Source organism: Mustela lutreola, chromosome 2, assembly GCF_030435805.1.
Source record: "Mustela lutreola isolate mMusLut2 chromosome 2, mMusLut2.pri, whole genome shotgun sequence".
NCBI classification, from domain to species: domain Eukaryota; kingdom Metazoa; phylum Chordata; class Mammalia; order Carnivora; family Mustelidae; genus Mustela; species Mustela lutreola.
Window position 1 is genome coordinate 37,255,769 of NC_081291.1, and position 12,576 is coordinate 37,268,344.

Consider the following 12,576-nt stretch of genomic DNA (forward strand, 5'->3'; position numbering starts at 1 on the left):
CTTGGGCATCACACAGAGGCCAACTTGTTTCTTACCATGTCTCTAAAAGACACTGTTTACTCCAGTTCCTTATCTGGGACACAAAGACCTCTCACAGTTCTACTGAAGTAAGAGGGGTTTAAAAACATCGCTCCCTCCCCCAGTAGAAGCACAATGTCCAGGTGAGACTCTTGCCAGGAAGACTTCCTATAATTTTTTTAAAAAAGATTTTATTTATTTATTTGTCAGAGAGAGATCACAAGTAGGCAGAGAGGCAGGCAGAGAGTGACGGAGAAGCAGGCTCCCTGCTGATCAGAGAGCTTGATGCGGGGCTCAATCCCAGGACCTTGAGACCATGACCTGAGCTGAAGGCAGAGGCTTAACCCACTGAACCACCCAGGTGCCCCAGGACTTCCTAATTTTGATCTGATTTGTATTGGGTCCATATCCTTAAAGTGTTTTAGAACCAGGTCCTTAAAAAGATGGACCCTTGATCTCAAGCCCAAGGTCAAGGGCTGCAACAGACGCCTTGTGATCACTTATTTGTGGACCTGCATTCAGTGAAATACAGAAAAATGACTACTGGCTCAGGCAAGTCCATATGTCTGAAATGACAAAAGGCTGGTAAATTTTTTACAGTGGCAAGCTGTGCAGAGATCCAAATGTGGGGTGACCAATAACTGGTTCATATTTATGCTACTGTGAACATGAAGGGCCCTGAAGAAAATGACCCATCATTACTGCACAGACTCCAACTGCTGGTGGTGTCTGCCTATTTTCCTGACTTCCTGACACTTCATTTCCTATGCTTGGGCTAGATGAATAATAATAATATTAAATAATACTAACTGTCTTTTATTAGGTATGGCTTCAGTGCCAGAGGCTAGCTCTAATCCCCTCAACAACCTTATCAGGCAATTTTAACTAGCCCCATCAGATGGTCGGGGGGGGTGGGGTGGGGGTGGTCACTCAGTTCCTAAGTGGCAAGGCGGGGTTTCCAGGCAAAGATGCCGAACCCTGCACTCTCACCACTTCCTCTTGCTCTGTTTTCATTGAGACAGAGCCTATCCGAAACAGACCCATTACCAGTGGGTTGCTGAACGTGTTGGTGTCACCATTGGTTGTAATCAACATTGTCTGCTTTCTACCTAAATGCACCCATGTTAGTTTAATCCTTTGACTTCAAAATCAGGTTAATTAAATTCCACTACTCATGGCCATTTCCTGTCGAGAGCTTTTCAAACTCCCCTAGAGTGAGCAGCAAATGAACCACAACTCAAACTTCCAAGAGCTCCCAAGAGTCACTACAGAGTTCCCATTTGCGCTTTCCTGCTGGCCCAGGCTTCCTAAGAGTGCAGTGGAGGCATCTCATTCACCCTTGAGAACCCCCAACCCCCTGCCTGGCCCATCACCGAGGCAGTGCACACCCACATGGGAGAAACAGCTACTGCCTCCTAAAGAATATGGGATCCAAGAAGAAGTGTCCCATTTCAGTACAAGAGCTGCTTCCGCTCTTTACAAGGTCCTGATTTCTTCCTAGAGAGCATCCCGGGGTCTGGTTCGATTGTAGGTTCAGAAATTCTACCCTTTCCCACTTGGTCCGACTTAATGTGCTCCTCCCTCTCTCCTGCCACGGGCTCTAACGACAGCTGAGTCATTGGAGCCCGTGCCCTCAACTCCTTCCTAGGTGAAAAGGAAAATGTCAGTGGAGAGGAAGGAAGAGAAAAAGAGGAATGAGAGCGAGGGAGGTGGAGGTGAGCGGAGAAGAGAGACAGAGAGAGCGGCCATTTTCCCAGCTGACAAGGAAGCCACTACAAATAATTAGAGGCAGAACATTTCAAAGCTGGAAATGAACCTTAGCGGTCTGACTGCTTTCTCTGTGAATGTGGACTTGGAGGCCTGGGTGGGAAGAATGAGCTCCCCTTAGCCCACAGAGCTCATGGGTAAGTGGCAGAGTCAGACCTGCCATGCATTCCCTCCATCCTCTGTACCGTTCAGCCCCATGCCCCTGCTCTACCAGATAAAGATGCTCTGTTACGGAAAGTCAGTTTCTGGACGAATTCCTGATTGGAAAACCTGAATCTAAACACATTAAATTGAGAGGGAGAGGGTGGTATTCGGTAAAATCTTGAAAGTTCTGCTGACTTGTTCATTCTAACTCTCAAGGACGGAAGAAAACAAAACCAAAAGAGAAAATAAACCAATAGAAGAGAACAGAAGTGAACATATTTTTACAGCCTCATCTACAACGGCTTTCTCTGGGGTGGGGGGAAGCCTCTAAAATTAACAGAATGTTCCCAATATCTTGCTTTTCTTTACTTACTTTTATTGGAATGATAAACTGTCTGCCTATCCTTGCCATATTAACATATGTTAATGTACATTCTAGCCTATATTCAGCTTTCTCTTTCTAGTTTAAAAAAATCTTTCATTTGAAAATTTTTGCAGTTTTCCAACATCAAGCAAAAAAAATAAAACAGTCCTAATTGGAGTTTCATAAAATCCATCGCAGGGACAAATAATAGTTTTCTACTTGAACTATGATCTTGAGCCAGGACTTTACTAAGAGCTCACTAGTGTTTTTCGGTTCCTACAATATTTTCAAAGTGAAGAGAAAGTGTTTGAGTATATTTTTACCTAGGACCACAGCTTGTGGTGAAAGTGACAAGGCAGGGGTTCCTTTTCTTAGGGTCGTTCATGCCCTTGCTTGTTGGTTTTTGCCAATAGTTGTGAGCAGTGCATACGAAGAAGCAAAACTTCATTTGGGCATTTGTAGTCCAAGTTAGAAATGCATAAATGAGAAATAACCCTAGTTGCACATAATTCAGAGATGTTGGGAATTAGATAAAGCGATCAGCGGGTCCTAGAAACAACACAGTGGTGGACAGAGTATAGAATCAGGAATCTGGTGGGGCGCCTGGGTGGCTCAGTGGATTAAAGCCTCTGCCTTCGGCTCAGGTCATGATCCCAGCGTCCTGGGATCGAGCCCCACATCGGGCTCTCTGCTCCGCAGGGAGCCTGCTTCTCCCTCTCTCTCTCTGCCTGCCTCTCTGCCTACTTGTGATCTCTGTCTGTGAAATAAACAAATAAAATCTTAAAAAAAAAAAAAAAGAATCAGGAATCTGGAGATTCGAAGCTATGCCCTGCCCTTAATGGGAGATAAGATCTTCGAAACATTCCCCTACAACTCTGGATTTTAATCCTGCCCATAACAGAATGAAGGGAGGTTTCTTTGGGCTCAAATATTCCATGGCATGAACTTACATGTTCTACTTACTTACATGAACTTACACGTTTACAGTTCTACTCAACCAGTGGTCTCTGTCCACCACCTATCCCCTCCTATCCAGTAGTTATTGAACACTTGCACCACAGTGGGGGGAGAGGGGGTAAGAACCCCCACTCTAGTGGTTGCCACTTTCCTGTATGCTCCAAAGGGAGGACCAAATAAATGGTTCTCTGGAACGCACAGAAAATGCTCTGGCCTGGAATTTGGAATGTCAGGGAATATTTTAGATCTTCTGCTTAAAAAATATAGTTTCTGATTCCCAAATAGACTGCATTGCAAGAAAGTGTCACTTCTAGAGAGGTTCTACGGCCTTTGTCTAAAGAATAGAATCATCTAACATGAGCCTCTGGGTCACCATAATGTCAGTTTGAGAACCAGGTCAAAGGACTACATTTTGGTTAAGATTATTCCTTTCTACTCCTTCAGATCATAAGAAACCTTTACACAGAATTAATTTAGACAGTGCTGACTCATTTCTCAGGCCATACTGTAGTGTTACATTACGGCAAGGGTGTATTACCCCAGTCCCTATTGTGATGTATTTATTTCCTTGATGTGTCTCTTCTGTACCCAATCCTACCCACTTCCTCCACAGACTTCCTTCTATACCCAAGGGTTTTGCAGTCTCCTGAATGAGACAATTTCCTTTGTTTTCTAAAGTCAACCCAGATTTTCCTCCCCTCCTCCATCGCCAACATCTACCTATCAGAAAACAAAACAAACAAACAAAAAAACCAAAACTGGACACTCAGATTTAAACTTGATGAGTTTACCAACACCACATTACAAGGGAGGAAAGGGGAGAAAAAAAGCTTCCCTTAAATTAGGATGTAGAACTTCCTATGACAAATCATACAAGTTTTATGAATTAATTAACACCCACATCCCAAAATGATATTGCCAAGGTCAATGCGTGGAGCTGCTGAATTCTGATAACATTACATCTTCGCTATAAACTAGATCCGGGGACAGAATGCAGTTTTCCTGCTTCCTTTTCCAGGCAAAGTAGGGAAGAACACTGATGGGTCCTTTTAGAAAGGCTACTAATGAGTTCTAGATCCAGCCCCACAGAATCTTTGCTGCCAAGAGCTCACAGAGATAGAGAAGCGGTCACCACACACACTGTACCGAGGACACAATTAAAAACTGAAAATCCAAAACCATTTTCGTGCTGCTTACTGACACAGTTCCTGCCCTCTCCCTGTCTTTTCCTGTCCACAAAGGAGCTCGAGCCTTGAAAATTAACAATCACAAAAAAAGAAAGTAAGAAAGGAAAGAACTAGGGTGTGTGGGGGAAGGGAGCGGTAAGGCAGAAGGACACACTTCAACCACAACTGATAAGTGCACAGTAAAAACAAGAAAGCACCCTTTGAGGACCTTTAAGGGAGCAGAGATCGCACTTAAAACAATGACAGGAAAATGCTCCAAAAGGTAGGTGTTAAGGACCATCTTCATTTTGGTGTCAAACTGGAGCAGAGCCAACTCTTTTTTGGAAAGAGGAATTTTTGGAAAAGAGCGGAGATAAACTTTCCTTGGAGTTTCCTTTTCTGAAAGTCAAATCCTGGAATATTAGTACTTAGAGGACTCCGCTCCAGTAAAATATTAAAATCTGCCCCAAGATTTTGCTAAGAAACACCAGTGAGAGCTCACGAAGCACCATTACACGGTCTATCGTCAGAACATTAGAAGAGAAATTGGTCTTACCTCCGAACCATGATCTCGGCTCATTTAAAGGGACTGGAGAGAAGGTGCAGGACAAAAGACACATGTATTAAGTGCTTGTGATGTGTGTGTGTGTGTGTGTGTGTGTGTTTTCTCCCAATAAAAGCTGGTGGAAGTAAGGATCTGAAAACCCTGACGCCTTCCGCTGCCATATAATCGCAAGGAAATGACCTTACCGTTTTGTTGCTTTGATTAGAAACAAAAGCCTTTCAACATGAGTCAGGAGAGCAATGGGGGAAAAAAAACACATCAAAACTTCTGCTATTTTTTTTGGCTACCTAAAATTTCTCTTCATTACATCTCTGAAACACATGGTGGAACGTTGTTTACTTGTCTCTAAACTTCACCGATGATGCGTGACGTGGGACGGATCATTATTCAGCGATGGGCTAAGCGATCGAAACTCCACAGGTCAATTTTGGCACTTCAGTCTGTATATATCCTGCACAAGGCAGGCGACCGAATGCATACGCCCAGAAGGAATACTGAACTCAACTGTGTCCCCACACCCATTTCATGCCCCTAGCTTTTATACTCAGAAAGACACTCAGAATTCCATGAGGCAGTCTCAGAATCATCAATCGAGAGCAGAGATGCCAGTCACAAACAAAAAAAATCTTGGCAGGATGGCTATGGTCTCAAAAATGGATCTATTTCATCATTTGCATTGAACAGAAGTATTACTATTGAAATTCCTGAATGGGTAGGGAATAATAGCAGTGTGTTATACTCCGAGGTGGGGCAGAAAGAAAAATATACAGAATCCAGGAAAAATAATAAACCTGTGTGTTATTTTTAGAATGGTTAAGTAAGAGCTTGTGACATGATACCATGCTCCATCTAAAAAAAAAAAAAAAAAAAAGCTTCTGAAATTTTGGGCAAGTGGTACGGTTAAGGATGTGAATTCTAGAGTCAAACCTGGGGTTTTCTAGCTGTTTGTCCTTGGGAAAGTTACTCGACCTCTCTGAAAATCCGTTTCCTCTTTAGTAAGGTGGAAATAAAAATCCCCATCTTATTAGGCGTGTTGGAGGAATTAAATGAAATTATTCATACAGAACACAAAGAATTTGCTTGGTAGACAGGCATATAGCACATGTATTTAATGAGGAAGTCTTCTCCACATCCCTCTACCAAAAAAAAAAAAAAAAAAAAAAAAAAAATCTTACCCCTGAGCAGTGAGGGAGTGGCTTTACCTTGAAGTCCTTTCAAAGACTCTGATTACTTTGAACCACAACACACAGTCTGGGAAGACACAATAGCATAAAACAACCTCGATCAATGCCAAGTTTGGATGCTTATTCAGCTCACTTGATAAAATCAATGGAAAAGGTGGCAAAGAATTCAATATAGACTTAGTTATTATTTGTGGGTGTGTGACCTCCCAACTGGAGGGGCTGATAACGCAAGTAAGGGGAGTGGGAGAGGGAGAAGCAGGCTTCCCACTGAGGAGGGAGCCGCATACGGGGCTCGATCCCAAGACTTCGGGATCATGACCTGAGCCAAAGGCAGACACTTAACGACTGAGCCACCCAGGTGCCCCTATATATCATTTTAAAAGGCTATGCAGGGGTGCCTGGGTGGCTCAGTGGGTTCAGCGTCCAACTCTTGATTTTGGCTCAGGTCATGACCTTGGGGTCATGAGAGGAGCCCCATGCTGGGCTGTGCACTCAGTGGGGAGTCTGCTGCAGATTCTCTCTCTCTCTCTCTCTGCCCTTTCCCCTACTCACATGATTTCTAAAATAAATAAATATATTTTTTTAAGATTTTATTTATTTATTTGACAGAGAGAGATCACAAGTAGGCAGAGAGGCAGGCAGAGAGAGAGAGAGGAGGAAGCAGGCTCCCTGCTGAGCAGAGAGCCCGATGCGGGACTCGATCCCGGGACCCCGAGATCATGACCTGAGCCAAAGGCAGCGGCTTAACCCACTGAGCCACCCAGGTGCCCCAATAAATAAATATTTTTTTAAAAAAGTAAAAGTTCACGCAGCAGGTGGTTATGCCGGGAGACCACGCATGTGCACTTACAGGATGGATGGGAGAAGGAAAAAATGTCACGCAATCATTTTCCCAGTGAAATATCACCTATGGTGATTCAAAAAAGTGCTGTTGCTCGAATGTCGGAGGCCAGAGTGAAGATGTGGTTGAGATAGCTAGGAGGACAAGTCGAAGACGGGCTTCTGTCTCAGGGCCAATGCACAGGGGAAGGGGCTGGAAAAAACCACTGTGTAAGGAGGGAGAGTGCCAGGCAACGATCCCTCAAATTTTCAATCTATAGAGCCACATGATCTGAAATCCTAAAAGAAGATATTCCACTATGTAATCTGCATTCCTAAATTTGTATGTATTCAAGTTAGCCCCAAACATGTGTATTGAATCTTCTTACTGGGAAAATGGAGAATTACTTTATATTTTGGGGAACCTTCTATTTGTGTCTAGATGGTAGTAACAACTCCATAAATGGCAGCTTGTCTCTCTGGGCTGGAGAGTCTCCTGAGAGAATCAATGGGACATTGCCAGCTGTATGGGGAGAAGTTTCTCATGTTGAAGGACAATCAGAGTTTTGAGGACCAGTTTCAGTACAGAGGCAACAGGACAGGCTGAACCCTGGAGGCCAGGCCAACTTGAAGGGCCAAGAGAAGGCTGGCATTCTAAATAGAGGGCAGGGGCAAGGCCAGGTTATGGCCATGAGAGCATGTGAGAGGGTTAAAATGAGAAGACTGTCGGAGTGTCTGTTGGTTTTGCCTGTTCAGAGTCTGATTCATCTCTTCCTTATCACAGATCTCTGTTTTAATCGCCCCCTCCCATCATGCAACGAACACATGATTCAGAAATAATGAAAAAAACAAAACAAAAAACCCCCCAAAACCTTCTACCCCATAGTCCTCAGTTATAGGGATCACAGAAGTGTGTTTGGCTTTGTTCTAGAATTATAAGGCTCCTGCGATGAGTCTGGGGCTACTGGAGTATCTCACACCGGGCAGAAGAGTGGGAGACAGACTCCGAAGATGTCTGCGTCACTCTAACTCCCACTTGTGCTCAAGCTAGTTTTAATTTTTTTTTTTTAAAGAATTCACTGATCTCTACCTCTGAGACCAATTATAGATGATATGTTCATTAATCAAATTTAAATTAAAAAAAAATTTAAAAATTGAAAAAATGAAATCAGTAGCAAACAAAACACATCCATTTGTGGGAGGACGGATAGCAATATCAGATACCACTAACACTGCTCCACCATGGGCAGGGGTTGCTTATCAATCAGAATTGTGGAGCTTGGGGGGCTCCGGGTGCAAATCACAGGGCGGTCTAGGTGCCAGGGATTCCATCTTAGGGAAGGGGATAATTATCCCGCAGTACTCAGGTATCAGACAGAAGTTCTGTGAATCAATTAGGCGCTGGCCCTAGAAAACTGGAATTCCAAGGCCCAAACAGGAAAAGCAGCAAAGCTCACCCCCATCCAACTTGAAACAAGTCTTCCCAATGGCCAGGCAGCCAGACAGTGGGCAGGGATGAACCACTTTAGGGAGCCCTGGAAAGGAGTCCCAGCAGAAAGGAAATTATACTCTGGAATAGGTCCCGGTGACATAAGAACATATGTGAAATGACGTCCACAAAATCAAACTGTGACACCATCACATGACCAGATAACTAACTGGTGAGCCCGGACAAGCATGCTGGTGACTCGGTGGGGATTTCTACCACTGCTGCAAGCGGGATCCGGGAAATACGTCCACTAGTTTAAGGAAAACTATACAGTAGCGCAGTCTCGATTTTCAAAGGCATAGAGAGTCTTAGCAATTGCTGTGAAGAGCTTCCCCCAAAAGATCACAGAACACTTTATGTTCCTAATGAATGCCAGACACACCCCCACAGCCCATCACAGACGAGGTACTGGTTTTCTAAAACTCTGACGGCTGAGCCTCGCTCTGAACCATCTGTCATCAACCAAGAGGGCGACCTCGACGGCCAGCTCATCTCCTAAATTCAGTGAGACCTGCACTCAAGAAAGGTGTGTTTTTCCTTCACGACTCCTCATCCTGCTCTCCTTCCTCCCCTAGAACTTAATTCAGGTCAGCCCAGATACTCACGAAGCACCTGCGAAGGAAGTCAGGGATTTACAGCCTAGATTGGGGTTTCACAAGGAGAGCAGAGTGATCATTATATTTTTAACCTCATGGCCAGCCCTGCGGTTGAAAAATCATGCGTCCCTTTCACACACGTGCCGGTTTCTGTTCTTAATATCTTATCAAATTGTATATCAGAGCTCTTTGGAGACCTGGTGTTTCTTAGATTTGCTTTCTCTCCAATAACTATGTTTTGGGTGTCTATTAGATGCCAGCGTAAGACCAGTGTAATTCTCCAGGAGCCCATGCTCGGAAATGGCCCAGGCTTGAGGTCATTCTCTGCTGTCTTGTAATTCCTAATACAGGGAGCCCCCCCCCCCCCCCCCACCAATTTCTTTTTAGCACTAGGACTTACAAATCATAGCCTGGTTCTGGAGCTGGTTCTCTGGGTACTGGGCTAGGTGTTGGGGGTGCAGGGGGTGAAAAGGAGAGACATCCATGGGGCACAAGAAATTTAAAAAAAAAAACCACATACATGGATAAATAAAGGTAGTTTCAGATGAGGGAAAGACCCCTGTTTCAAGAAGGCAGGAGGACGTAATAAAGAAAAATGGAGGGTGCTGGTGAGGGCGAGCTTCTGGGAAGGCCTGGAGGGATGAAAGAGCCAGCCACATGGCTCCTTCTCTGCCTGGTTCAAGGCTATGTAACATACAGCACACGGCAAACTTTCACCTAATCCCGTGAATGAATAGAACTTCTGTTTTCAAAGGAAGAGCACCGAACACAGAAAACGCCTTCATAACTTATATAATTTATTAGAAGCTGGGACAGCATCGCTGCCCGATAAGGAACATTTGAAGTTTATTTAAGGTCTCCTTCAGCATCACATGTTGTAGCCGTTGGAGTGGGGGACACCATGTCCAGGAAAAACAACCCTGATGGAAAAGTCCATTACTCATGTTCCCCTCCAGGAAGAAAAAGAGGGAAGTGTCTTGTTCTAGCCAGATTCTCTTGCTTTCTTTACCCATAAATGGAAAAACAGAGGTGAAAAAAACGTAGGGAGAAAGGTAAGCAATGTCTGTCACTTTTGGTGACTTCTCCCAGGGTATCACCACAAGGCACATGCAGTGTTTCAGGGGATGGACATAAATACTGCAAAATCTGATCTTATCTCTGTGCTTGGAAAAAGAAACCGAAAAAGACCTTTGAAGTTCAGAGGTTATCCAAAAGGCTCCAACATCCATGGAAAGTGTATGTATTCATTTCTGTCTAATGTTCTCATTTTAAAGACTCCATTCAATGCAATAATAACCCAGAGCCCACATTTACTGAGTGCTGATTGGTACCAGATACTAGGTCCCAGGCTTGATGAAGATTATCTTCTTTCATTCTGACAGCGACCCTCTGAAGTGGGGACTAGTTCCTCTCCCTCTGACAAATGAGAAACTGGGCCCTAGGGAGTCTGGCACCCCCTCTCCCACCCCGAGTTGGGTGTAGAACAGGATTCAAACCCGGGGCTTATGGTCTTTTTTTTTTTTTTTTTTAAGATTTTATTTATTTGACACAGAGAGGGAAATCACAAGCAGGCAGAGAGGCAGGCAGAGAGAGAGAGGGGAGAAAGCAGGCTCCCTGCGGAGCAGAGAGCCCAATGTGGGGCTCCATCCCAGGACCCCAGGATCATGACCTGAGCCGAAGGCAGAGGCTTTAACCCACTGAGCCACCCAGCACCCCCCCCCCCCCCCCCGGGGCTTACGTTTTTAAACACAGCCTTTCCATTTGGCTACTAGAGACCATGAGAAATGCATGCAGGAGTCAATGTTCAGGCATGCTGCTGGGTTTCCTTCCTGTATTTCTGCACAATCTGCTGTTTTGTTTTGTTTTCCCCTTTCCTTCTCCCTTTGCATGTCTTTAAAAAACAAAACAAAACAAAACTTTTTTTGGTGGAAAATTTCAAGCACTTACAAAAAGTGACAGATTGGGTCAATGAACCCACATGTGTCCCTCACCCAGTTTTAACAGGCATGAACACACAGCTAGTCTTGTTTCGTTGATATTCTCACCCATTTTCTGTCCTTCTGTCCTTTTGCTTTGAAGCAAATCTAAGCATTCAAATAATTTCATTTGTAAATATTTCAATACAAAAGATACGGACTCTTTTAAAAAGCATAGTGCCAATGACCTAAGAAAGTCTCTATTTCTATCTATAGATATATATCTAAAAATATTCCTTAATATCATCACATTTCCAATTAGTGCTCCAATTTCCAACTATGTTGTTAATGTGTTTTTTTCAGGTTTGAACGTTGATGTGAAAAAGATCCACACTTTGCCTTTTGTCACTCTTTCTCTTGTGTCTCTATTCATCTATAGGTTCTCCTTCTACCCGTCTTGCTCATTTTCTCTTTTCTCTCTCACTGCAATTTATTTATTGAGGATAGCTAGACTGCTCGTCCTGTACATTCCACCATCTGAGTTTTGCTGATTACATGTCTATGGTGTCATTAAACATGGTCCTCTGTCCACTGTATTTCTTACAAGTTGGTCGAATCTGAGGGTAATCAGAGTCCAGTTGGATACTCTTTTACAAGATTGTCTCACAGTTAGCACCTGTGTTCTTTCATTAGGAGGGCCTTCTCTTTTGTGGTGTTAGTTCAATAGGGTAGATCTCTTAATGGATTGAGGGTTGCAATATGGTGAATTTCTAATTTTATCACCCTTTACTTAATTAGCTGGAATATTTCTGTAATGAGACCTTTCCCCTTATCTACTGATAGGTTATCCAGTGATGCAATTCATCATAGGAGACACAGAGCATATGTCTGATTCTTTACTTACTAGTTTTCAAAATAACGAGTTGGCACTTCTGACGGTGGCCAAAATATATATTTTTTTAAGGATTATTTATTTATTTATTTGACAGAGATCACAAGTAGACAGAGAGGCAGGCAGAGAGAGAGAAGGAAGCAGGTTCCCCGCTGAGCAGAGAGCCCAATGTGGGGCTCTATCCCAGGACCCTGAGATCATGCCCTGAGCCGAAGGCAGAGGCTTAACCCACTGAGCCACCCAGGCGCCCCCCCCCCTTTTTTTAAGATTTTTTATTTATTTGCCAAAATATTTTTTTAAAATAGTTATAAACACACACATTTAAATACATTACATTGTGTTTAATTTTTAAATTTTTATTTGAGAGAGAGAAAGAGAGAGAGAGAGAGAGAGAGCATGTATGGGGGGTGGGACAAAAGTGGGGGAGAGAATCTCAAGCAGACTTCCCTCTGAGTGTGGAGCCTGATGTGGGACTTGATATTCTGACCCCAAGATCATGACCTGAGCCACAATCAAGAATCTGATGCTCAACCGACAGAGTCATCCAGGTGCCAGTCATCAAGACTACTGCCTTTACTGATGCTTGAATTGTTGAGTCTTGGCCAACAAGGAGCTTGAATCAGCTCCTGGGGCCTTTGGCCATGACCCTAGAAGTCTCTGGTATCTTCCTGCTACCTGGGATAAAATACTTGTGTATTC

General features: G+C 43.8%; 1 protein-coding gene across 5 annotated transcripts in view; it reads right to left on the reverse strand.

The window, feature by feature from the left end:
- Positions 1-12,576, reverse strand: part of FRMD4B (FERM domain containing 4B) — a 323,466-nt gene that overhangs the window by 141,646 nt on the left and 169,244 nt on the right. Inside the window, exon 1 of one of the 5 annotated variants that reach the window (XM_059161481.1) lies at positions 6,157-6,174. The exons of 3 other annotated variants lie outside the window; for them this stretch is intronic. Coding sequence is in view for 1 of the 2 variants with exons in the window: in XM_059161476.1 (XP_059017459.1) it covers positions 4,973-4,996 (24 nt within the window). In the remaining variant the exon portion in view is untranslated. Of the gene's footprint in view, positions 1-4,972; positions 5,051-6,156; positions 6,175-12,576 lie in introns of those variants that run through there. One more of the 5 variants, XM_059161476.1, reaches the window with a different exon arrangement.